General features: G+C 48.4%; 1 protein-coding gene across 50 annotated transcripts in view; it reads right to left on the bottom strand.

The window, feature by feature from the left end:
- GRB10 (growth factor receptor bound protein 10) overlaps nt 1-27,968 on the bottom strand; it is a 203,807-nt gene that overhangs the window by 52,906 nt on the left and 122,933 nt on the right. For all 50 annotated transcript variants that reach the window (XM_077994595.1, XM_077994613.1, XM_015133490.3 and 47 more), the window contains 1 exon segment: nt 25,550-25,691. In XM_077994595.1, the coding sequence (XP_077850721.1) occupies nt 25,550-25,691 (142 nt within the window).

Genomic DNA, 27,968 nt, shown 5'->3' with positions numbered 1-27,968 from the left:
ACCAGTCAATGGACATCTGCAGAGCGTAGACGATCGACACAGTCTCAAATCACCTTCCTTCAAATTGCTTCTTAATTACAAAAGGAAAATACAGCTGACCCTTGGACAACACAGGTTTGAAGCATTCGGGTCCAGTTATAAGCATATTTTTTCCAACCAGATGCAGATGGAAAATGCAGTCTTGGTGATATTTGAAACCTGCGTATATGAAAGGCCAACTTTTTGTACATTTGGGTTCCAAGAGCTGACTGCAGGACTTGAGTATGAGCGGATTTAGGTAAATGCAGGGGATCCTGGAACCAATTCCCCACGTACATTGAGGAAAGACTATAGTAACTTAACGATGAGAAACTTAAGAGACAACACCCTAATCAAGACGTAAACATCAACATCGACATAAACATCAACATCAGCATAAACTGGACCAGCCAACATCATCATGCCTGTATGCCACAACCTCCTGTCTGTGGACCAGATAGGACCCCAAGGAAACACCACACAAACCAAAGTGGCCCTTCAAGAAATCCCATCCATCACACAGGTGTGGAAAGGCTGAGGAATGCTCTGTACTAAAAGAAACCAAAGAGGTCTTACAGTGAATGCAACTGGTTCCTGAACCAGAGTAAAAGAGTAACATAAAGGATGTTTATGTGAACAATCGGCGAAAACTGAATGAGGTCTGTAGATTCAACCTTGCATCTTGTTAAGGGTAAATATCCTGACTTTGGTAACTTTATGATGATATGTAAGTGAGTAACCCTGTTTTTAGTCAATAGACTCTGAGGTATTTAGGAGTAAAGGGACTTGATAGCTACAAATGAGTCTCAAATGGTCCAAAGAATCATGATATGTGCACATATAAATGTATATATGTGCCTATACATATCTTTATATATGTACAGGACAATGGAAATGACTTAAAATGTGGCAGAGATATTAACAATTGGGGAATCAGGGTAAAGAATATATGAGAGTTCTTTGCTCTATTACTGCAACTTCTCTATATCAGGACAACTTCTCCTTCATCTCTTATTTCGAACAGTCACTGCTGGGCATTCCGTTTCAGAAAAACTCTCACCTGAGCCCATCAGTAAGCAGGACAGGTCTAACTGTGATTTTCTGAGTAGGGAACCTCAGGTAAGCTCTGAAAGGCCTGCTGTGCAAGCAGTACCCTGGATTACAGCACCGTCCTAGCAAGAGCGGGACACCAGCCTCTACACAGCCCACTGGACCACCACCCACCAGCCAGTGGAGCAGGGCTGTCCTGTCTGCTAAGGCCCCATGACCAAGAAGGTGTGGGTAGGAGGGTAGGGCACATGCTAGACAGACAGAACAATGACAGACAGGTGGATGGGGCTGGGTATGGGATGGGCAGACTGGTTGGTGAAGGAAGACTGGCAGATTCACTGGAAATTTAGAAAATAGTGAAGTTTGAGAAGCTGAGAGACACAGCAGGTGCAGAATGGCTAAGACACTGCAAAAGGGCTACAAACCCCAGTACCATCTCCAGTCTGGACGACACAGAAAATGAGAGCCATGAGAAAAATTTCATAAATGGAGCTATCGTTTAGGGCTATAATTTTATTTAATTACAACGCTCTAGAGAATGTATTTGTAGATAAAACTTTCACCCTCAAAATCCCAATTTATCTCCAAAATATATTTGCTATGAATACAGTTTACGCGAATAATTTTTATACTGCCCATAACTCATTTTTTTAAAAAGCAAGCTTACATACCATCAAAATGAGATTATATAATCACAAAAATACTGACAACTGGGAAGGCAAAACAAATTATGGAGATTTCTTTGAAAAAGCAGAACACATTCACTGGCAGCCCTTGGACTCCCAGCTTGCTACTTTTTCAGTATTAAAAACCAAATAACCCAAGCAAAAATCACCAGTGACCCACAGCTGCTTTCAGCCAGCCGCGAGTATGTCTGTTGGACTGACAGGGAAGAAGCATGAGCCAAAAACACTGCCGTTTGGGCACTAACTCCTTTAAAACCAAGCAAACAAAAAGGATCTACTGAGCATCAGCTCAGAAGGTCTAACACTAGGAAGAGTAAGTACCTGAAACTGACTGTGCACATCTTACCCCCATCCTCCAATTGCCCGGAGTTCTCAGACTCCAAGAGGTCTCCAGGCAGATCTGAAAGTAAACGCCACTGTTATCAGACCTCTTGGGGTCTGTCCATTTGCTCCCAGACAGGCTCAGTAAACATCGTCTAGAGTTTCTTGAAACTACAGAAACAGCCAATCAAAGTGATGGATTGTCTGGACACGGTCCCCTCACCACCCAGGGAACTGTCACTAGAGCCCCAATGGTGCAAGGCCCTCGGCAGTGAGAAGAATTGGTCCAAAGCCACGTTGCGAGGAACTGCAGAGTCCTAGCCAGTGGCCAGCCCCCAAGTCACATGCCTTCCCACCATATTATAAGTGATATACAGCACCTGGCATTATTTATAAAGGTGAATTTTCTCTACCCACCCACATACTTATAAATACATAAAACTTTTCCTCCAGCAATGACACTGCTGGAAACCAACCTATCCATCTGTCTATCCATCCACGTCCCCATACATAACCAAAGACCTATGCACGAGAATGTTCATTTCAGCTCTATTCATAATTAGAAAGAGCTGCAAACAAAAGTAAGCTTATATGCCATTAAAATGGTATATAAGCATCTCAGTAGTGTCTTTTCCCATAGCAACGATCACCCTAGAACGTGAAAGCATGGAGGCCCTTGTTTCAGAGAGCTGTTCATCAAAAGAGAGTTGAGGTAAATCTATCACGGTACCTCCATACAACGCAACACCATGAAGCTGCAGGGGAAATCACAACAACGCACACCAATTTTGTGAAGCGATACACAAGACACTGTCCACAGTGTCACCTCTGGAGAATGAGACTAGAGTTGGAAACTGAGAAGAAAGTGAATCTCACTATTTACCAAATACCTTTTTGTAGTATTTGTTTCACTTTTTGCTTTTTACTATGAACATTACTTTTATAAATAAAATAGGTTTTCCTTTTTTTGGTCTCCTGGTTGGACATAGAGGTGATATAGTAATAAGTCATGGCAAACTTACTCCTGACTCTGAATCCCGTTTGTAGTGCTAGGGTCTGCAAATTGTCACGCCCTGACTGAACGAACCAGCTTCTTTCGAAAGAGATGAGTGAGGGTAGAGTGGGAAGAAAGTTTTCATGTGAACATCTCTGGGGAAAATGCTAGCTTCTAATGCATTCATGTTCCTGGAGGCCTTTTTCTCCAGAAAAGGAAGTAGCTCTCGGACCACTGGTGTAAAGATTCAACAACAAATCCTCCATCTCATCTACTGAGACTTAACCAGCCTGCTGCTGCGGGCACCATTCCCACCTGGCTAGGCCAGTGGGGCCAGGTAGGAACCCTGCTGCAGAGCCAGGCTCAAGGCTCCTCCACTCAGCCCAGCCATAAAGTCGGCAAGCGCAGGCATCCATAAAAGTACCACTAACTAAAAAGAGGCAGAAAGTGTGGAGCATAAGATAAAATGTGCCTATTAATGGAAGATAGTCATTTAGGCATGAAGAGTACAAATCTCTCTTTGGACAGGAATCACACGGTCTCAGCAAAACAACAAAACAAACTCACTTATAACCTATCAGTGTCGAAATAGAGACCTTGGTTATATAGATATGGCATCTAACCACAGCATTTTATAACATAAAAAGCAGATCAAAATAGTGCTACAGAATTACAAGAGGGATTTCCACGAGTAACATCTTTTTTTGGAAAAAAAGTTTCTTTAGTGGTAATCAATCTTTAATGAAACATTCAACCTAAAACGTAATCTATAATTTGAAAAAATGTTTTCAGATTTGAGTGAGATTGGCTGAACCTTTTCAAGCCATCTCAGGCCCAGCTGCATGGGGGAGTGGGGATGCACCCTCACTGTCACTCAATGAGCAGATGCTCCCTGAGAACCTTCTCTGTGCCAGGCACCAAGGTGCTGGGATTCGGGTCTGGAATAAAACCCCCTTGACTTTATGGAACTTCATTCAAGTAGGGGAGACAGACAAAAAGCAAAATTCAGAGACTGTCAGATGGTAGAAGGCAAAGGAAAAACATTCAGCAAAGGGTTGCTGGCTAAGAAGGTCCTCAAAGGCAGCAAAAGATGCCACAGGCCCACTGTGATGCTCCCTCCCAGGCGGCAGAAACTGGGGACCAGATGGGTCAGGAGGCTCCCACGACAACACAGGCAAGGAAGGTAAAGCCCAGGCCCGGGTCCCACAGCAGAGACAGGCAGGCACTGTCCAATTCTGGTACATAAGCTGAGGTGGCATGAAACTCCACCTCAGAGGAGGGAGGAAGGGAACTGGGAATTCTGATGGGGGGACTGGTCTACCCCTCCGAGATGGGCATTTGGAGGTATCCCATGCTTGGAGGGAAGGATCAGATGCTGATTTTGGACCTGTTGAGCTGGCAGTGTCTTTTAAGCACCCACATGGTGGTGCCACGTCGGCAGCTGGAAACAGTAAGTCTGGGGCTGGAGGAAGAGTTTGGATGGGAATGTAAACCTGGAAATAATCAGCATACGGACAAGATGGAAAGCTGAGGGAGCGCCCGCGGCTGTCCAGGGAGGGAGCGCACAGAGGAGACATGGAGTACCAACGCCCAGTGACTGGAAAAACAGGAAGAGCCAGCAACGAAGGCTGAAAGAGAATGGCCAGTAAAGAGGGTGGAAACCCAGATGGAGCCATGGAAAGGAGACCAGCGAGTGACAGGAGCCCCAACGCCGCTGCAGGCCCAGCAAGCAGAAGACAGAGAACCCCTCTGGCTTTAGCCATGTAGATGCCGCCCTGATGGGAACAAGAGGAATTGAATAGCACAGCAGGGACAAAAGCTGGGCTGTTTTTGAAAAGCTTTAAAAAGGAGCGTTAGGAAACCAAGGAAAATGATAATCCTCCTCTGAAAACAGTAATTTTAACCACCGCCTTAATTTGTGAGGGAAAGGAAGGCAGAGCCTTGACCCAAGGCGGTAAGGAAGGCCCATCCTCAATTTTGCCTTTAGGAATCCTTATCCCAAGTCCTCTGCCGGCCCAAGGATGGCAGAGCACAGGTCCCCCTCCCATGGAACGCCTGGGGAGTTTTCAGTTGACCACATTTCTCCTGCAGCTACTCCCTCTGGGCTTCCAGAGTTTACCTTCTTCAGGGCAGTGTGCTGTGAGCCCAGCATCCTACTTCTGGAGGTCACTAAGGTCACCGAGACACTAACAACGGACTTGCTGTTTGAAGTGGTCCCAGGTCCTTTTCTTTGACGCTTTTGAGGGGCATTCTTCTCAACTCTGTCGCTCCAATAGGAGAGGACAAAGTAAATATTCTGGGTGTGACTCCCAGGCCTCAGATCTACTCAATGTGGTCAGGCTAGCTCCTGATGGACGCATTAGTTAAGGGCACTGCCTCTTCTCCCTGCTCACGAGTGACCACAGGACTTGGGGGTAAGAAACCCATGTTGGGGAGCTGGGTGCTGATCCTGGCTCTGCCAAAGCAAGGATGACCATCTCCCTAGAAGAAAGAGCACCCGGAACTTCTATAAAAACAAGGCCATCGCCCTTGTACTTGCCTGCCTGGGATGTGCGGGGCTCCATTCTCAGAGGTGTGGACAGAGCGGTGAATAAGAGACCCTATCCTTGTCCTGGGGGACTGATGTTCTAGTGGTAAAAATATAGACCAAACATGTCACCAAACAAGATAATCTCAGAAGACAGCGAACAACATGGAGACCACAAGCAAGTGCTGTGTTAGAGGGAGGCTGGCCGGGGGCACTGCCTTTTCCAAAGAAGCCCAGGAAGGCCCAGAAGAAGACATGTGAACTGAAACCTGAATGATGACAAAGTGGCAGTGAAGAAAAGGTCTCAGGAAAGAGCCTCTGCGTGGAGACACCACAGGGGAAATGCACAGAGGTGGACATGACCTAGCAAATGTGAGGGACCCAGAAGGCCAGGGTGCCCAGAGCACAGTGACGACACACACGGGGAAGGGAATGGAGAATGGGACCATGCACCCCACAGGCGAGAGCTTGGATTTACTTCTGGGTGTGATGGGAGGACAGTGGGATTCAAATGACTCTCCAGAAATCGTACAAGAGCTGCTGGGCTATGGATGATGTGAGGCAAGGTGAGGTGAGCAGGAAACAGGCTGCTGTGTGGTCCCAGGCTGGGAATGGAGATGGCATGGTGGAGAGGACAGGAAGCACTGGATATGGGACACATTGGAGAGGGAGAGCTGATTGGATTTGTACCTGAGTCAAAAGGGGGAATCAAGGATATACTCCTCTTCCTTGGCCAGAGCAAATGAGCAGACAATGATCCCTTTTAGTTAGGCAAGGAGGCCTTGGTGTGCTTCGACCATATTTTCTTTTGTTAAATTTCACATGGCAACGAGAGACCCAAGGAGGGCACCTTTCAGCAGTGACTTGTCCTGGTTATAGATCTGGGTCATGAGCAGACAGATGGCATCTGATGGCACGGGGCCAGATGCAGTCTCTCAGAGAGAGGACCACTAGAGTGGGGTAGGCTGAGGACAGAGGCTTGTGGGCCTCCAAAAACCCAGCAGCCTGGCAGAGCAGGAGAAAGCAAAGGGATGAAGGAGCAGAGAGATGAAGAGATCACAAGCTGAGGTCAAAAACACTTAGAGAAGCAAGTTTCTAGGAATCAAAGCTGTGTCAAATGCTGCTGAGATGCCACCAAAGATGCCACCCCAAACTGGCCACTAGTCTTGACCAGAGGCAGGACACAAGGCCCCTTGATGAGACCCATTTCGGGCAGCTAGTGGAACAGAGTGCCGACTAGGGTGGGCAGGGGTGAAACCAGGAGAAGAAAAGTAGAGACACGGAGTCAAGCAGCTGGTCCTGAGGGGTCTGCAGAAAAGCAGCATAAAATGAAGCAGCAGCCAGAAAGGAATGTGGCCACAGGAGGGCTTCATTTAGATGAGACGTGTCAAGGCATGTCTGCACGCAGGCAGGAATGATTCTGGAATGAGGATGAAACTGTCCATGGAGGAAGGAAAAGGCAATGACTGCAGACTCAATGCCTTAGAGAAGATACAGAGGGCAGCTGCGAATGGAGTGGTGGCCCTAGCAAGATGTAAGGATGTGTTCCCTTGTTTGGGTGGGAAGGCAGGCAGGTGGGTGCTGATGGGGAACGGATAAAACGGGTGGTAGACACAGCAGGTGGCTCTCATTGAGAGCAGGTCCCGCCTACTGAGCCCAAGGCTAGGATACTAGGTGAGAGGTTAGAAGGGGGAAGAAAAGGGGTAAAAAGCTGTCTTTTTCATGAAAGTAGTGAATGAATTGGGAGTAGGAAAATCTCCTGGGAGAAAAAGAAATCAAGGGATAGAGAGAGGAGATACACCTTTTTCTTACTGAGTTATAAGAGCTCTTTATTTAGGATACTGCAAATGTAAATATTGCCTACTCCAGTATGACCTCATCTTGATGAATCACATCTGCAACATTATTTCCACATAAAGTTACATTCTGGGGAACTGGGGCTAGGACTTCAACTCATGTATTTTGAGGGGGACATAATTCAATCCATAACAGTGTGCAATAAGGCCCTAATTCAACTGCTCATTCAAATAGTTTGTAGCTGTCGAAGCACATTAAACTAAGCAATGATGCCACTTTCACAAGATTCTAACCTTGTATGCATTTGAATCTCTGAGTAGATGCTTCAGTGCACAGAACTTTCACTTTCCATTCTTCAACTCAAACCACGTGGTTTTCAAAACAGTAGCTTTATAACATCAAAGCCATTCTTTTGAAGAAGGTAATCTGTCACCATTGAAAGACCAAATCCAAATGGCCTCTTCTGTGTTTCCATCCAACCCACCCTCTCGGTGGGGCTGGACCCTACTGACGACCCTCGCTGGACGCCCAGCCCCACGGGTCCCACTCAGGCTGTTCTAACCTCTTCATCTCAGGCTTCCATGTACTGTCTCCACTTGGAAGGGCCCTGATCTATTCTGGAAATTGTAGGTAGAATTTTGGATTTCAAATTTTCAAAAACCTAGATGAACATAATGTGCATTTCTAGTTCCAAATCACGGTTCCGCCGATTCAGTGGCTGAGACAATTCTATGGCATAAAAATTGTTCACCTATAGGAACAACTTTGGTTTCTATAGAAGCAACTTGCCCTTTATTAGGGGAACTCCAAATTACACCAAGGAGGGTGGATACAGAATAAGAGAAGAATGCCTTCCAGGGACTTGGGCCACTGACCTGATGGCTAATAAAAGAACAATGCCTTTGAGGGAGATGGCCATACAGCATCACCAGAGACACAGAGACAAGCCACATGCACCAGATATGTGTCCAGAGACCAGGTGATTCTAGAGTGGGAGCAGAGGGATTCTGAGACTTCTGCTGCTTGCTACCAAGCTATCCGATCAAACACCTGAAAATCTTTAGCATGAGATTGGTCAAAGCTGACACCACGCAGACTTCGTTGAGACTGCCAGATTTTTCTACCAAAATGTTTCTTTTTACCCATCCCTTCATTTTGTTTGCCTCATCCTTTGGCTTACTGCATACCAGGTTTAGATTGACTCAGAATTATCAGCATGGAGATAATTCACTCTTGATCCTCCAATGGCCCAGTCTTCTTTGGATTCCTGGCCTCAACAACACAATTCACTGTGGTCAGAATTCACATTTCTAAAGCTGTTCCTAGTTATGCTCTTGGTACCTACCAGAATCTTACTGGAATAAAATGAATAATTTTTGTCCCCTCTCAAGTAACTGGTTACAAAGGAGGTGTGCAACTGCTGAGTGTAATATACCAGGGCCCACTTCACAGTCCCCGCTGCTGGCCTCCGTGCCCGTCTTCAGCTGGCCCCAGTATGATGAGGGGCAAGGCATCCTCTTGGGCACGGGCAGCAGGCAGGCGCCATCTTCCTAGGCACCATCAGCCCTAGGCCATGGGCCCCAGTGCATGCTCTGAGGGAGGACTGTGTGGTGGGGCAGCAGGAGGTAGCCACAGCAGGAAGGGTCCGTGCCATGCTGTAGCACCGCCTAATGAAGCCAGGAACAGCCACAGCATACACAAGGGCTTGCACAAGAGGAGTACAACTCATCTCCCACAGCCTCCAGATGCTACTGCACTAAAAGCTGTTTGTCTCAGCCAGCCCCACCCGCTGCAACTGGGACAGCCAAGAGAGCGGGGGACTCGGGAAGAGATTTCAGGTCTGACATTTTCATCTCATAGGAAACAGCACACACATGCAGGTGTGTGTACACACATGCAGCTTAGGCTCTGCACAACTGCCTGCATGTATTCCAAGCCACAACCCTCCCCGGGCAGAAAGAGCCCTCCCAGCCCTCTGAGCTCTCCCACACTCCTCTCCTTGGAAATTGCCAGAGACCACTCCAGCCACTGGCCTTCCCGGGCTGGTGAAACGATGCATCAGGAAGACACTCAGGTTTTCCTTCCACACACTTCACCACTGTTCACAGGGTCCATGACTAGCCACCCCTGCCATCCCCCAGGTGGTTACAGGAAGAACCTACCCAAGTAAATTTGGTAGATCAAAAAAGGGCCTCTAAAGCACAGGCTGGAAGGGGCACACAACGACAAGATCTTCCTCTTTAAGTGTAAGTGATTACAGACACTAATATAAATCTGGCTAGAAGTGTCACCATGAGGCTGTCACTGTGCTTGAGACCATGAAGTCTTTATTCCTTTGTGTTCTGTCTCCTCGGAAACCTTTCACAGTATACTGAGGCTCAAGGGCTGAAGGCTCAGGAATCCCCCGCCCTTGGGTGACGTTTATACACAAGGAAGCCGAGCATGGAAGAGACAACCCCCTTTGCACAGTGTGTTCTGCCAACAGAATTAGGAGTATTCCAGGCTTTTGGAAAGAAGGAAGGAAGCAGCATATCCCCAGCTTCTCCTGAAGTGTGGGGAATGCCTGGGGATGCCTAGAGCACCGTGGGGTCTCGGGGAGGTGGCTCTGTATGTGTTTCCTGTGGCCAGCGGCACCAGTTCAGAGCGTGCCTGGATCCCAGGAGTTGTGAAGAACCAGAGACAGATTAGTTGATGGCAATAAATGTTCTCCTGCCTTCAAGTGGCTGCTACCGAGCCTCACAGAGTCCCAGGCAAGGGCACCCCTGCAGAGCTTGCCTTGGTCTGGCCTTCAAAGACAAGTTCTGGTCAATAGGGAGAATTACTATGGTATGACCTGGTCAGTTCTGTTTTCTATGAGGTTTCTCCTCTAGAAAGAGCTCACTGCAGCATCAGTGCATGTTAAGAGGCATATTTTTGATTCTAAGCAGGGATTTTTCATTGTTTAGCATTTTATTTTGAAATAATTTGTTTAGCATTTTTACAAAAAATGTGCAAAAAGTAATACAAAAACTCTCTGTATATATTCTTCATCTAGGTTCTCCAAATATTAACATTTCACCCCATTCGCTTTATCAAATTCCCATTCTCTTTCCCTACCTATCTAGGAGAGTGGGTTGCAGACATCTAGCCCCTTTCCTGCTAGATGGCTGTGTGTGTATTTCCTATAAACAAGAGCACTCTCATAACTACAGCACAATGATCAAAATCAGGAAATTAACACTGATATAGTACCATTAGCTAATTTACAGACCTCATCCAAATTTAGCCAAGTGTCTGACTCCTGTCCTTTTTAGAAAAGGGAGGGGGAAACAATGTTGTTCTTGGTTCATGACTCAGTCCAGGACCCAAGCTGTGTTTGACTGCCTTGGCTCTTTAGTTCCTCAGATTTAGGTTTTGTTCTTGGCTTTTGTTTCTGTGGGTGTCTTCTATGACCTCCAAGCCCCTGAGGTCGTTCTCTAGAATGTCTCTTGGTTCTGGTTCAGCTGATGTCCCTTTGAGATTAGCTGTAGTTACGGTTTGGGGCAGGTGCCCCAAAAAAGAGATGCTGTGTCCCCCTGGGTGCCGCAGCTCAGGAGGCACATAATGCTGCCCTGACCCTTTTTTGGTGACATCAGTGTGGCTCACCTAGGAAGAGTGTCTGCCGGGTGTTTCCACACACGTAAGTTATTATATTCCCCTGGCCCTTCATGCTGGCTCCTGTGTCTTTATGTCAGGTCCCCTTCACTCTTTAAGCATCTCCCAGGCAGCCCTGGCTCCTTTTATTGGAGAATGGTATCTAGAAATGATCTGAGCATTAGGTTGAACATATATATCAAGACAGAGGAAACGCAGAACTGCAAGTTGTCTTACAGACCATGAAAACTACGAGAAAGCAATGAAAATTACGAGAAATCAATAAATCACATCTTACCAATTCTGCTTAGATGCACTCAGTTGTTCAACTTCACTCCATTGCCCTAGTCCAGACAACACATCAGCATCTCCTGCACCTGCATCCCAACCGGCCATCCCACACCTCCTCCAGCCCAGTCCATCCTTCACACTGCAGCAGGCAAAGCAAAGTGCAAAGCTGCTTTCCCGTCTGCCACAGACCTCCTTTGCCCTGGATACCAATCTGCTCCTGAGACACCTAAGGCCCCGCCTTCCTAGGTGCTGCCTCCTCTATGCTATCTCGGCCATCACCCAGGGTGCCTGTGCCTTCCTCAACCGTCCTCATTACCTCTTTCTGGAACACTGTCTGCCTTCCAAGACAGTTAAGGTTTCCTCATCCTTCAGCCCCACTGATAGCTCTCCCCACATGACGGAATGTCCTGGCAGCATGTTGGAAACCATCTGCGATAATGTGCCTCTATGAGGTGATCAGCATTGGTCTCTCCCACTGGGTTATGGGCTCTCAGAGGGCGAAGCTGTGTCTGCCCTGCCAGCCTCAGACCCCAGCACCCAGGCAGTACCTGCATGTAGAAACTGCCTAAAATCTATCAGTGAATGTGCATAAAAGAGGAACAGAGGACAGTAAGGGTGTTATTTCCTGGCTGTGTCCTGGTAGAGGAAGTTGGATCCCTGAGGAGACAGGCGCAGGGTGAGTGTAGAGTGTGAGATGTGCAAGCATGTGAGGGGTTTAGACAAGCAGACCTGAGGTCCTTGCTTGCTATTGGTCACTCTGATCCTCCAACCCAGGGCGATCCTGTGGACTTGAGACCGTGCCAGGGAGGCAGTGCGAGTAAGCTGTGCTGCACAGCTGAGAAAGACAGGATGTGGAACTACGGGAACAACGCATGCTGGAGATCTCCAAGTTCATAAGGTCAGAGACTCGATGTGGTGACTATGTGGTAACCTATGCAAATGCCACTAGACTCTCTTATTCCTCCATCCCTGTCACTGCAGGGCCATACAGGCCTGACTTGTCATACAATCACTATGCACCCAGAAATAGCCATGGAAAAGCTAGAGGGCTTGCTGTCTGTGGTATTCTGAAGACACAAATCCTAGAGTCCCTGCAAACAGCTGCTGACCACCTGGGACACAGAGTTCCACCCCTGCTAGGGGAGGGCAGGCTTCCAAAGCCACCGTGTGCTACCACGCGGCGCCTCTGGGCCACTCTCTCGTTAGGGAGAATGCAGAGGTGGAGAAAGGCTCCAGGAATGGGGTCAGGGCTCGGAAGTCTTGAAATTCACTCTATCCTGTATGTGGTAATCAACATAAGTAGGTCTTCGCAGATAGATATCCTGAGCTATAAAACACCCACATATAAAACAGACACATATCCTGAGCTATAAAACATCCACAATCTTTTACTAGGGATCTGACTTCTAGGGTCTACCCAGGGGAAAGCATTCAAAATGTGGCCACAGCTGCATTGCAGGCATCCAGTGAAGCATCATTTATAGCACAGACACTGGACGACAATGCAAACATCTGGCCACTGCCAAGTAGGTAAATATGGCACAAATTGGTATTCATCAACATAGGTATTAGCTATCATGAGTGTTTTTTAGGAAGACCACATTAAGATACACAGAAAATACTTATGAGATGTAAATAACTGGAAACATATCTAAAATTATATCCACCTTTACTAAAACCTGCTAAAATACCGAGGGCGAGGAACTGGAACAAACTCTGGGCAGATGGAAAGAGCTGACTTTGTTTTTAATACTGTTACAATACTGTTTTTGTGTCAGTTCAATGATCAGAGTCAAAAGGGCAGTCACACTTATGCTCTAAGGTTAAATGAAGAAGAAAGCAACATTGCTTCCCACTTCCTCGAGTGTCTGTGATGTTCCCACTGCTCCTGGCACGGCAACACAGCCTCTCATTCCCTTCCAGGATTCTGCAGAGAGACCAGGGACTATGTGAGCAGAAACACTACCCGTGAACAAAAAGAGAGGAATGTGTGCCGGTACATGGTGTTCCCATTTAAATCTTTTCGGGATTTCCTCATATAAATAAATCTGAAGAAGCCAGGGTTCTATAAATAGGGCTAGAAACTACTGCCCTGATTCAAGAGAATCTCTTGTAAGATGACAGCACAGAAGCTATTTTAGGGCAAAGTAAAAGATAAACCATGTTAGTCATTAGCATTTGGTTCTCTCAGCGACCAAAAAATAAAAATCACCAGCAGAGGGTATGTATTTGTAAACCTTCCCACACAGGGACTACGTCTGCGCTCTCTTTCCTAGAAATGTCCAGACTTGGCACCAACAGTGGAGGGAGGATGTTTACCAAATTCTCTTGTGAATTTTTTGGATTTTCAAAACACTCTCACTTGGTTTCCTCCACTAATTCTTTTTTTTTTTCTTTTTTACATTTTTATTACTCAAACTACTTTTCCTTCAGCCAGTTAAAAGACTGAGGCGAGAGCCTAAGGAAAGAAAAACAGAAAAGACACGGAGGAAAAGAGATGGCCATTGTCCAGGCAGTGGCCTAGATGGCCCATCTCATCTTGGGTCTCAGCCAAGACCCGGAGGCCTAACACTTCTCGACTGTGTAAACTCTAGAACACTTTATCCTAAACTGGGTGGACCTGCCACATGCGCCTATTGCAGAAGAAAACAAAAGTCCCTCCGTGGCTGGTCACAAGTATAAATAAAGCGCCGACGTCCATGTTCAGTGAGTGTAACAGCCTTCTCCAGTGGGTGAACTGTGGATTCCTACTCAAAACCAAACACAAACCAGCAGGCTGTTCGCTTGCAGGCATGTATGGCAGAAACTGTCAGGTAGGTAAATTGGGGAAAGTGCATTGTCTAGTGGTTCCCCTTTTCCTGATGACATTTCGAGTCAAAGCAACAGCAAGAATTAGCAAATCAGTTTGCCAAGGTAAGTTATTTCCTGTTGCTAGCAAAAATAGGCGGTCTCTGTGAAAGCACTGATGGCCACCAATAACCGATGACTGCACACCACCCTTGCCTTTGAGTCCACAGGAGCCTCACGTAGATGGCCACATGTGGGCAAGGCACAGACTTAGATTTTTGGCAAAACTATGGGGATTCTTCCTGTGAAAGACATAGATAATTTAAGTGCTCACATTTCCAATGCTCTTGACAGCTACAGATATGAAGAGGTATTCAACGCTACAATAAAAGATCTGTTTTAGGCCCCTCAAATTTAGAGGTTTATATTTTAAAAGATATTTGCAGTCCAGAGAAACACTAGTAGTTGGGATTTCACATGAGATTCCTGCACTGATTTCCTGTCTCATATTTAGCCAAACAACTGGTCTGCTCCAGGTCACGACTGCCTCGCTGCAATTACATCACTTGCTCAGATGCAAACACGGGAACATGCAGGTGCCGTCACGTCGGGGCTTCGGGATTATTCTCAGGCTGCAGGGGCTGTGGTCCCTAAAGAGCTGTGAGAGACCTCAGCTTTAGCAAAGCTGCCAGAGAAGTTGAAAAAGTGAGGACGACATTCACCATTTTAAAAAATAATCATGGGCAAGGTAGCACCCTTTCCCAAAGTGGGTTCTGTGTAAAGTTTACAGGTGCTGACTCTAAAGCACTTCTGTGATCACAGATGTTTCAGATGCTCTAGCTTAGCTTGAGTGAACAGGTAAGTTTTCTTTTTCTGTAAGATTTTTCAGAGCCTCTAAAACCAAACAGGAACTGTAGAATTGCCAAGAAAACGATAGAGGATGCCAAATTTCCCAAACTTACTGAACCTGCATGTTTTTTCCCCTCCTCGGGACAACTCACGTAACTGGAATTCTAGAAAACGAGAGGTAAAAAATGTGGAGAGATCTCAGTCATCTCAGCAATGTCAGAGGAAGACTGAAACCAAGAAAGCCAGACCCTGTTCAAACCACGGAGAGCTGAGAGAGCCTAGCCAAGCCCCCCTTGGAAAAAAACACGTCTGGGCCACCCTGCTGTTAAAGCCTTGGCTCAAATGCAATACCCACAGCCACTGAGGCCCCCCGAACCCGCCAAGGCTGGACGCGGGGCTGCTCCCAGGTCACTCTGGGTCCTGCATCTATCCCCCATGCTGAGCTAAGCAGCTGTGCAATAATGTGTGTGTGCCCACATCTCTGTCTCCGGCTAGCCCGAGTCTTGGAAGGCAGACAGGACAGCACACTCATCTCTGTCTAGAGCCTGTCCAGGGCAGCACCTCACCTAGAGAAGTGCATCACAGGACCATGAGGTTAGAACATCCATCCTTCAGTGGTGTCCACGCTGGAGGACAAAAATGATGGTGAGCAATGCAATGGGATCTGCTACGTGTGTGGGTTTTGCTTGCACGGTTTCGGGGGTTCACACATCCCCTCAGAAGTAACTGAATGACATATGAGTGTTCACTTAGGCACAGTGAAATGCATTTCTGTCATTTGGGGCACTGCTGGGGCACACTGAGAAGACAACTTGAAGCTCGGGTCCTGAGTCTAAACCCACTTTTTGTGATGTATTTGTCAATGACCTTGGAAGATGACTTCATCCTCCCTGGGCCTCAGGTTCCTTAGGAGCACACGTCTTGTGGTCGCTCCTGCTCTACTTGAGGTCGTGAGGATGAAGGCAGTGATCACATGGCAAGGGGGTGGGCCACAGTAGCGGTGCCGTGTTCATGCAGTAAAGAGGCGTGGGGGGCGCAGTTGTGGTGCCGCGTTCATGCAGTAAAGGGGCATGGGAAGCACAGCTGCGGTGCCATGTTCACGTGGGAAGTGGGGGGTGGAGCATCGTGCCTCGTCCACAGAGGAAGTGGCGGGAGGATGCAACTGTGGTGCCGCATTCAAATGGGAAGTGGGGGTGCAGCCATCGTGCCACGTCCACAGAAGTGGGGGGCGCAGCCGTGGTGCTGCATTCATGCAGGAAGGGAGGTAGGGCACAGTCATCAAGCCATGTTCATGCAGGAAGTGGGGTGGGGTGGACGTCCTGCCACGTTCACACGGCAAGAGGGGAAGTAGCCATGGTGCAGATCTGACCGTCCCGAGCTCCAACACACAGAGATGTCAGCAGGGCCCACCTCCTCAGACAGAGCAGGAAATGGAAGTTTCCAGAGATGCTGCCACGCATCAGCGCTGGAGGTGGGTTCTGCCCCAGCACCTTCCCACCATGGGCAGGAGCTCCCCTTCCACACCGCGGCCTCTCGGTGCAGAAGGGAAATGGTTACAGGCAGGAGGCTTCCGCTGGGAGCAGGAGCCACGCAGTAGCAGAAGGAAAGGAGTTAGAGATGCAGGTGTGAGGGGGGCTGAGGACAGAAGATTTTAACTTGAAAATGGCGGGATGAGTTGAAGTGCACTTCATGCTGACTCTTGCATGGGTGAACCCACGAGGGACCATCCTGTGATGGCAGCATCTTATCCATCCTGCCAAGGCCAAGGCCCCAGGGGCTGCAGACCCAACTCACTGCAGCCAGCACCCCTCAGGGTCCCCAGCACTCAGTGTAAACTGCAGTTAGGCTCAGGCCCCAATGTCTTCTGATCTCCAAAGGCACCAGAAAAGGTGACACGGGCAGACTGTGGAGGTGCTAAGAGTAACAGGGCTTGCCAGAGGGTGCAAGGGGCCAAAGGATGGAGGAAGTCCATCCTCAGCAAAACCCACGAGCAAACTGCTCGGGATAGGCCCAGCTGCAGACGCACATTTGCAGGAGGCAGCATTCTCTCCATGCAACACATTCTGTGAGACCACCTGCACTTGGAGGCCAGGGCTAGTTTTGCTCATCAAAGATGGTCTAACACATTGCATGCAGTTAAAGCCTCAGGAGACCTAATTTTGACCATCAGTAAATAATTGTATGCACAAACCCCTATCCAAAGTGGTTCCAGATTACTGTGGTTCCAGAAAATTAATTTTTAAAATTAAGCAGAGGGAGAAGAACTGATTGGAATTAAAACAAGATTTATGTGCTATTACTAACGGGGTTAAACTATGTGACTAATTGTGTTTGAATAACAAATGGAAAAATGTGCTCTAACAACTCATTATGTAGCTGCACGAGAATCTTTATCGGCTGAAAGAAAGTTTGGACTATCAAAGCCACCCCATAGTGTGCACTGAGCTTGTCTTAAGTTCATAAACAAACAAGTTCCTAATAGCATTACTGTACTTCTTCTTCACCAGCACTCCTCTCTATGGTGCCCCTGGGGACTCCCCGCCCTCTTGTCTCAGCACCTCTGCACATTTACTGTAGGAGTCAGTTCTCCGCCTGCTCTTGGTTTCTGCTTCTTCAACATGTGAATCTGTTCTCGGCATCATGAACCACAACCAACTCACTGGCACCTGTGGGGTCAGTGCACCCCACACGTTGCCTCGGTTGCCCTTGCCACCACTTCACATTTCTGCATACCTGGCTTACCCACCCGTATATGGAACAGCTGCTTCTGGGTGACAAGCCCAACTCTGGTCTCACCAGCTGCAGCTGTGGAGAGAGGACAAGTGCCGTGACACAGGACAAGGCTGTGGTGGCTGCTGTCTCCTGCCCTAGACATCCTGTTCTGCAAAAGCAACTCTCGTTACAATAGAGACCAGACGGGTTTGGTTTTGTTTCTTGCAGTCAAAGGCATCCTGAAGAGCAGGTGAAGCACAGTGTCCCACACTTGCCAGGAGAAGGACTCCCCACATCTCAGCAGCTGGTGTTACTACTGTCATTACCTGTGATGCTGTGGAGTTGGAGTCTGGCCCCATGCCCAGGTCCTTTGTCCTCCTCAAAGACCAAGCCCCTGTCAGTCCCAGGCTGGTGCATGGCAGGAGGGGCAGCTTCGTGGCAGTGGAGGTGCTGTCTTTAAAAGCCCCTGGGCCTCCTTCTCAGGGAGGTCTTCCTCTCCGATGGTCGTTACTCAGGATGTGCAAGGCACAATCAGGAAACCGAGGCTCCCTGATAAGTGAAATAAAAGCCTCCCAATACCTCCAAGGAATGAAGGGCTATTCAGAATTGGGCGCTAAGCTCCTCCACTGCTTGCACAATTGCATCTCCTTTCAGCAGCAAATGCCAGTGTGTGCTGCATTTGGGAGGTGATGCTTCAGCCCCAGGGAGGAGCCTGCACAGACTCAGAGTGTCTTCTCCAAACTCAGCAGGGTGCTGACCTTGGGGGTCTGTGGGGGGCAGGAAGAAGACTAAGGCTTTGGGCCCATCTAGATTGAGTACATTTCCTGCCTGTACCTCTAGTTGGCTGTGTGACTCCAGCCAAAGTATTTCACCTTGTGGAGCTTCAGGACCTTGGTTTCACCATATGAAAACAGTCTCTCCCTTGCAGCATGTGGAAGTGCTGTGAAAATTAAATGTGTAGTACCCACCAACCAATAGATGCTAAAAAACAGGAAAATTAAGATCTACCTGATAGAATCTCTTAAAACCCAAATGTGAGTCTTGGTCTAACATCATCTGATTCAACTGAAGCCTCTTCCTTGTCCATCTGGAATGCAGAGAAGCTATTCCTTATGCTTTCTGGTGATGCTCTTACAGACACCTGAGCTAGGCTCAAGGGAATCTACTTCAACCTTTACCAATTTTGCAAATTCTCTTCCATAACATATATTCATCTGTTGACTCATTATATTTTCAGTTATCCCTTGACTTAAAACATTGCTTTCAAAGGCCTACTGGCTGTCCCTGCTCCACGGGTGAGGATGACAGGGAAGAGGGCCCAGGGTGCGTCCTCAGGGCTGACGTGGAGATACAGCCAGCACAGCCTGGGAAGGGTGAGGCCACCCCTGCTGCAAAGTGAGATGCTGCTGGGACATTCCAGTGACAGGAAGTGGGACCCCAGGCAGCCCCCTCCCTGTGAATGCTGACAGGTGAAGGGACCTTACCCCACAAGGAGTAAGTTGCACCTCCCTGTACCTCTCTGCGCCCTGTTCCAGCCTCTGGACCCAGAGCATGGGAGGCGTCCCTCCCACGTGTGTGCTGTAGGAAATAACCACAAGTGCCCCAAATGATCCTTAACCACTTCCCATTTTCTCCTTTGCCTCCTGCCACAGCCTCTCACCATCGGGTCCCTCCGCTTGGGATGAGCACCATGTGACTAGGGTCCTTCTCAGAGGGACAATGGCATCCAAGACAGAACACAACAAAGCCACTAGCTTCTAGAAAACCTATTTCTGTCAGAGCAGAATGGTCAAGCCAGCCACTCAGGAAAGGTCACACTGGACTTCTGACTGGAGCCACGTGTCTAAGTGACTGAGCCCTTCTCTCAGAAGCAGCAGTGGCTGCAGCTGCCATCCTCTTGGTGACACTTTTGTAGCTGCATGTGCAGACGTCATTTTGAAAGCCTATTTAATGTAATCCTTTTTAGATTCAGGCCATCATCCCAGCTTGCTGAGCCCTTAGTGGACGCTGGATCCAGTGCCCATCAGGGAGTGTCCCTGGCGTGCCAGGCACAGGGAGACAATGCAGACACCACAGGAGTCACCTCACAGGACCCCACAGCCGAACCCAGCAGGTCAGGACCTGCCTGCCAGGGTGTCTGCTTCAGCCCACACTGTGCTTACAGAACACTGAAATGTGCAAAATGTGGAGAGTTCAGGTTTTCAGTGGCAATTCTGATTTCTCTCAAAGCATCCAATTTTCTGGGGACACTGGTCCTGTGCTCCTGCTGGTCACGCTCGACTGGTAGGCGACGGCTGTGGACACAGGGCCCCTCCTCCCCAGCGTGGGCACTGATGCTCAGTCTTGCCTTGAGGAGCTACTTCCGCCCTGACTTCTGACGTCGCTGAGCTGAGTCCCTCCTCACACAGCAAACAGCCAAGATCAGAATGCAGGAACTGAGAAGGCCTTTAGGACAACCCCCCTACAGGGTGTCGCACCCACCAGCCTGAACAGTCAAATGTACCTACACACATGGCTCCCCTCAGCCTCTCAGAGCCTTCCGAACGTCACCCAGCACCCACCAGAGGAACATGGCACCCCACTCACCTTTCTCTCCTCTCCCATGACCTTAAAGAGGTGTGGCAGAGGGAGACAGTCACCAGGCCATGGCGGGGGGCCAGTCCGCCTGTCAGGGTCCTCTACAGTGTGTGTCGGGGGGGCAGGGGGGACAGCTCTGGTATCTACCCAGGATTGTCTGGCACCTGGCCCAAGCCCCAGGTCTCGGATCACGTCCTCCTGTGGTGCCCCTCCCTCCCGACACCCGAGGCCAGCTCCAGGCACATTGCCTGGCGCTTCCTCAACTCAGAAGGCCGCAGTGGGTCTGACGCAAAGGAGGACCACCGCGGCCTGTGTCTGCCAGGGCACCAAGAGCAAAGGGAGCCTCACCATAGAGGCCCAGTGGCACCAACTAGACCATGGGCCCAGCCTCCTCGACAGGGGCATGGTGCTTGGCCTCGGGGATCACAAGTCTTTGTTGTATCAATCACCCTTACCCACAACAGCCTGTCTTTTCAAATGAGTCATAAAGCAGTTAAAAATGCCCTGTTGATTCTTACCACAAATATCCAGTTTCCTGAACACTGACTAATTTAATTTCACCACCTTCTGAAGGAAAGAAATTAAACACTCAGAAAGGAATTCTTATGTATTTGTAGTTTTGGTAAGTCAATGAGGAGATATTATTAAACTTAAATACATCAAATCACTGAATAAAATTAAATGCCATTTAATACATGATGGAATGATCACCCCAGAAGCTATACCTTCTGACGAAAGTCACTCACTGGTGACAAGGAGGACTGCTGTCACCTCTAACAGACACTATGTAAAACCATACAGTATGGTTCCTCTATACACTCTCCTGGAGCAAAGGAGGATGTCTGCTGTTCCATGAGGGAACAGGTCTGTGTGCTCTCTCACTTTAATGGTGAAGCCATAGAGTACAACCTCAGGTAAACGCAAGACCAACAGACTCTGCCTTAAGTATTACCAAACAAGCCAAAACATTGCTCTTTTAAAATTCATCATCAACAACAAAATAAAACAGAAAGCCCAAGAAGTCTAGACAGACAACTCCAAAACATCTCACACTATTTATGACCACCCAAACACCAGTGAGGGCCCATGAGCCAGTGGCAGAGGTGGGTGGAGGTGTCTGGGTTTACCAGCTCCAGATTTCCGTGCTTCCATCAAGGGTCTGACCTACCCAGGTGTGGAACCCATAGCACGTTGGGCAAACTGCTCTCAGAGCTCCCCCAGCCCAATGCTGAGCAGCTGCAGGGCGGGTGCCACCCCAGGTGGGGGTATCAACAAGCCTGGGCAGGACCAGGGAGGTGAGACCGACCCTGCACTGCTCCTGTAGAAGCACCTGGGCAGGACCCCAGACCCAGAAGAGGAAGCAGAGCCTGGGCAGGGTGAGGAGGTTGAATCCAGGGCAGGTGAAGGACAGCAAGGCAGGAAGGAACAAGTGGGTTGTTGGATGGCGACGTCCCAGCACGTGGATCTCCGATCAGAAGTAGCCCCCTTTGCGCTGGTGTAAGTCTCCCCCAGCTGGAGGATCACAGGTTTGCAACTCAGCTATTCCCGCCAACCCAGATGACTCAGGCAAGCCCCATGGGTACCTTTAGCAAACTCGGCACAGCACTCAGGAAGAACCTGGCCAATGCAGGGTCACAAAGCCAGGGTGCAGTCATCGTGGAAGAACTTGGTAAGCCTGCCTGGGGCTGCTGCATGCTCTGGGATCCCCAGAGAGAAGACGCAAGGCAGCTGGGGAAGACCTCCTTGTCCTTCTAGCTAGAGTAATGGCTGCTTTCTTTTTGGCACATGCCTGTCAAGTCCTAGACCACCAACTACTCCATCCTGCTTCCTCTCAGATAGCTCTTCACTCTGTCACCATCATGCTAAGCTCACGAGAGTAGGGCCCACTTTGCGGCCAACCTCTTAGTCTCAGGGTCTGGCAAAAGCCCCGGCCGTTGTAGGGGCTCATGTTGAGTGAAGGGAGAGAGCTCAGAGGGAGGTGGCATTGGAGGAATCTCATGCTGCTGAATAGGAGGCTGAGGGCTCTTCTCTACCCACGACTGCTCCCATGCAGAATTTTCCCTCCCCTCCTTCCTTTCATTAAGTCCTGTGGCCTGCAGCCTTTACAGGGCACTGAGTTTGTATCTTACATGTCTAGAAAGGAGCCACACCAGAGCTGCAGGTGGAACTCAGACCCGTGAGGGCCCACAAATGCTGCAGTGAGACCACTGCCACTCTCCCGCCCTGTCCCAGCATGCGGGCCAGGGGGCTCAGCATGCTGTGAGGAGCGCCAGGTCCATGTCATGGCAGTTGCTTGCTCTCAGACCTGGGGTCTCTGGACACCAGTATCTGATCTCTCTTATCGCACTACAGAGCTACCAAGGAGTCACTTAAAAAGGAGAGAGGCAGGGCCAGGCGCGGTGGCTCACGCCTGTAATCCTAGCACTTTGGGAGGCCAAGGTGGGCGGATCATGAGGTCAGGAGATCGAGACCATCCTGGCTAACACGGTGAAATCTCGTCTTTACTAAAAATACAAAAAATTAGCCGAGTATGGTGGCGGGCGCCTGTAGTCCTAGCTACTTGGGAGGTTGAGGCAGAAGAATAGCGTGAACCCCGGAGGCGGAGCTTGCAGTGGGCCGAGACTCCACCACTGTACTCCAGCCTGGGCAACAGAGCAAGACTCTGTCTCAAAAAATAAATAAATAAATAAATGAGAGAGGCAGAAGAAAGGTACTAATACCTGTGTGGGAATTTCAGAAGGGTTTGGCTAAAAATCTTGGGCAAGAACGATTTTTCCTTTCTTATGGAAGTTTAAATATCTCTACTTTTTCCTCCCCTGTTCCCTCCTTCATGAATCTGCTATTTAATAGTGAACAAAATGACATGAATGAGGAAGTTTCCAATAACCTCATTATCCCATTACCTTCCATAGATTTCCTTATGCTTTCTCCTTTTTCTGTGTTAACTGAGTTCTTACCCGTGAGTGAAGTTACTTTATGTATTGGGTCCACTATGTCAATTTTTCTACTACTTCAGAATCCTTGACTAGACTTTGGTCTCAGCATTACTTCCTTTGACTTGAATGAAGGGAATAAGAACATTAGATTTTTCTTTTCCTCAAGCAAGGGGCAAGGAATGGAGCCAAAGCTCTTTGCCCAGCACTGTCCCCCATCGTGATCCTAGATCCAAAGCCCTGGGAAGTGGCGGGAGGTTGTCTAGCACTTGCTACCCACTGCATCGGGAAAACACACTTTTCATGAGATCAGAAGTCAACACCAAGTACAGATAAAGAAATGTCCCTTCAAGCAAGTCGAAAAAAAAAAAAAAAAAAAAAAAGAACAAAGAACAAGGACTTTCTACAAGTAGCTCTGAGTGAGAAACATCCTTCCTGCTCTTATTTCTGTGGGCTTGAGGACACTAGTGACACAGACACCAATGCCACGTTCTCATGGGGAACTAGCTCTGATCCCAAGAAAAACATCAGCAGGCAAAATTCCCTGGTTTCCTTGTTCTGCTTACAAATTTGGACAATCCCTGGGGGTGGAGGCCAGTTTTCTTGCCAAAGGCTGAGACAGCCAGATAATATTTTCATGGTCTTATTTTAGAATGGGTAGCTCTGTAAACAACCTCAGTGACAAAACCCACAGACAGCTTGTCTGGATCCTTATTTGAAGCAGAAGGTCACCGGCGAGGTAGACATCCCAGATGCACTTTAGACATGTGACAAAGTGCACAAGCCCAGCCAGTGCTGGCTCCCAGATGAGGGACACTTACCTCACCTTCTAAGTTTTGATAGTGCCATAATGCAGCCTGCTCCGGGGGCCTGAGGTCAGAACGGGACCCGTACTTGGGAGCCAGCGGGTAATGGAAGAAAGGTCTATCTCTCAAGAGGGCAGACCTTGCATGGCACGGGACAGGCAGATTTGCAGAGAAAGGGATGACTGGTCTGTCCCACTTGAGAACAGCAAAGGTAGGGAAGTGAGAGCAAGTAGGGAGAAGAGACGATTCAAGTAGAAGGGCAAAATAACTTCTAAACAACATGCATTTAGCAGAAGGAAAGTCAAGGTCCCGGGAAGCCGATCAGCATAGTGGCTACAATCACAGGCTCCGATCCTGAGGCCGGGTCACACTCAGCCGCACCATCAGGTCCCAGCCACACTCAGCTCAGCTGCTTATAGGGGCCTCCCTTCCCTCAACTGTGGAACAGAGGGAATATGTGTACTTAATTCACATGGGATGGCATGAGGAGGAAATGAACATACAAATAAACAAAAAATAAACATATCCACCACTTACAACAAGGCCTGGCACACAGAAATCCCTCACTCCATAAAGATCAGATGCTGCGGTTCTCATGATCACCTCCACCCCTAGGGGTCTTCCTCCAGAGGCTGCAGCCCATCCCAGCTCACAGCCCTGCCAACTGGTGGGGAGGAACTTTCAACCCTTTTCTCTGGCGGTTTCTCTGCTAAGCTGACTTGCTGGCTGTTTGACCTTGGACACGTTACTGAAACTCTCTGTGCCTCAGTTTCCTCACATGGGGACAATGGTTGTGTCCTATCTACTTCATGGATCTACTTTAAATAGAAACTACAAGTTCAAAAAGGGGGCTATTGCCCTGTGGGTCCAGTGGAAACTTTTCTGCTTTCAGCAGATCATATTCAAAGTCAGGACTACAAGACAGAAACTCTTCAACTACCATGTACGGACACCCAGCTGTCCGGGTGAGCCCAGCATTTTCACATCTATTATTGAGTCAGTGGTGAAACTTTTTCAAAGAACTAAGATTCATCTTTAAACATCAAATCATTGTTATTATTTGCTGTTTTTATGAGACTTTTTCTAAAATATACAGATACATGGAGTTTAGATCAATAATGAAAAGAGGTTTAATTGGTTCATGATTCTGCAGCCTGCACAGGAAGCATGGTGCGGGCATGTGCTCGGCTTCTGGGGAGGACTTAGGAGCTTACAATCATGCCGGAAGGCAAAGCAGGAACTGCAGGAGTGGGAGTAAGGGGAGGAGATGCTACGTACTTTTAAACAACCAGATCTCGTGAGAACTCACTATCGTGAGGACAGTAGCAAGCCATGAGGGATCTACCCACAAGATCCAATCACCTCCCACCAGGCCCTGCCTCCAAAACTGGGGATTACAATTCCACATGAGATTTGGAGAGGACAACATCCAAACTGTATCAGCCTCATCGGACAACAAGAAAAGAACGGAGAGAGAAGATCCCAGGACTTCCCGCCCTTCTCCCCAAAGTAATAATCTGGCACATCTGTGCAGATCCCAATAATCTGGCATATCCCTAAGCCTGGGCCCCAGCCAGGGGCACACTCACCTGCTTTGCGGCGGCCTGGCTCGGAGGTAAAGAACCCGGCGTGAGCACAGGGGGGCTCCCAGGGCCACAGAGTTCAGGAAAAGGATTCGGGATGGCCGGCAGAGACGAGGTTCTAAATTGCTGGTCTTCCTCCTGAAGGCGCCTGGAAGGCAGGGATAAGTGCCTGTTAAAAGCTGCCATTCCCCACATGACCCGGTCTTACCACTGTGGTGATACACCCAGGAAGCAGGGACACAGGGCTTCTAGGAGTCACTGGCATGCCCACATTCACAGTGGCATCCTTCACAATAGCCAACAAGTAGAGGCAACCCAAGGATCAACAGATGGATGAATGGACGAACAAAATGTGGCATATCCATACCATGGACCACTACTAGGCCATGAAAAAGGAAGCACATTCTGACACAGGCTACAACAGGCTGAACCCCGAAGACATTATGCAGAGTCAAACATGCCAGTCACAACACCAGAGACACTGTGTGATTTCACACAGTGAGGGAGGTAGCATATTCAAACCCATAGAAAGTAGAATCGTGGCTGCAAGGGACTAAGGGGAGGGGAATGGGGAGTTGCTATTTATTGGGGACAGAATTTCAGTTTCACAAGATGAGAAAGTTCTGGAGATTGTACAACCATTGTGAGTGTGCATTAATACTACTGAACCATATCCTGAAAAAACAGTTAATATGGTAAATTTTATGTTACATGTATTTTACTAAAAGGAAAACTTTAAAAAATTACAAGTTGTCATTCTCAGACCCAAAGGGTATCTGGTATCAATTCTCTTCTTCATTAGGCATCCCGGGGGGGACGGGGGTGCAGAGGTTCTGTTGTCCTGGGTGCGTGCTCATCTCAGGCAGCACTCAGGGCCTGACATGGCATCAGCTCCAAATACCTCATCCGTCTGATCAGTGAATACCTAATGTGTGAAAGGTTTTCTGCACAGGAGCGTTTTCATGAGGACAAGTGTTTGTCAATGTCCTTGAAATGAGCATTAATCTAATCAAATGAAAATACAAGAAAAGGCTTTGTGTGTTCTCACCTGAATTATGCAATGGATGCTTATTTATAGAAAAAGGTTGTTGATACTGAATTAATTTGAAATTATAGCTTCACGTATCTGTCCTCCCAAAGCCTGTGTCCACATTAGAAACACACCTTAGAAACACACGCTGAATCCACGCACCACCTCTACTTTCCTGGCACTTCTCCAGGGGCATCTGTTCCCTCCTCAGAAAAATGCACAACCCACTTGTCATACAACTATGCAACACACGCACAGTATGACGAATCAGAAGCAACTGTGAACAGCAGAGAAATCAAGTTCAAAGTCAAAGCAAATGTCAAGTGCCCGGCGCCTCCCCTCTGTAGAGTAACTTCTGGCCCACACCTCCAGGACACTCCTGGGCACACAGCCTCCTCCACCCTTCCTGAGGCCATGCGACCCTGTCCACAGCCTCCTACCTTCAAGGAGAGGGGAGCAAACCTCACATTATCTTCACTCAGCATTTCCAGTCCCTCCCCATGTTTAAACACACCTCAGAAACCCCCATCACAGGCTGTGTCTTCAAGTAATTTTTTTGACCATTTTTATGATTTCACAAAATCAACAATCCGTTAGCTTTCCTGAGAGATATGCCACTACAGAAACACACTTTGTGACCACTTTACTTTTTCTCTTTTACCAACTTTCCCTATTTTTAAAGGAAGATCCAGCTAGCTATCCCACATAGACCAGCAAATGATGCATGGATTTAAAATTATGAGAACTCACATGGCATGAAGGGAATCAGTGCTGTGAAATACAGGAAAGCCGTTCCTATAATGGTTTGATGACATGCCAGAAAGTTTATTTTTACTGTGAACAAATCCCACTCTTCCCATAACAGCTTCAGCCTTGGCAAGGCATCCAACTGAAAGGTCTGGCTGTTGTCGTACAGGAGGAGATGGATAAAAGGGGTGGCCAGTGCCACTTTCAGGACATTCCAGTCCACAGCTTCTAGCCAGTGACTTCACCCCGAAGAGATAATCTGATGTTTCAGTGTTCACAAAAGCTTATCTCTTTATTGGGTTGTTTTGAGCATTTTTAAAAAGTCCTGTGTTGACTTTAAAGTGGCTCAGAGACATTGCCTAAGGCAAGACTAAGGGGCATCACCCAAAGACAAAAAATCCCCACGAAAGGGGCTCACAATAGAAGGGAGAGTGACTATGGAGAGGGGTGCTGAGATTTAGGGATGTCAGTGATGGTGGCAGGAACTGCAGAGCTGGTGTGGCGAGGTGCGGGTCCTTCTTCTCTGTGCCTATGCCCTGGCCCATTTGCGTTTGTCTAGAACACATGCGTGGTCCTTGCACTCTCAAAAGCCTGGGTTGCTTCTCCATACAGAATCGGCTCACCCGTCGGCTCTCCTGTGTGTGAGGC

The sequence above is a fragment of the Macaca mulatta genome, chromosome 3, assembly GCF_049350105.2.
Source record: "Macaca mulatta isolate MMU2019108-1 chromosome 3, T2T-MMU8v2.0, whole genome shotgun sequence".
NCBI lineage: Eukaryota > Metazoa > Chordata > Mammalia > Primates > Cercopithecidae > Macaca > Macaca mulatta.
The sequence above is the reverse complement of the archived record's forward strand: the minus strand, read 5'-3'. Positions and strand labels throughout refer to the sequence as shown.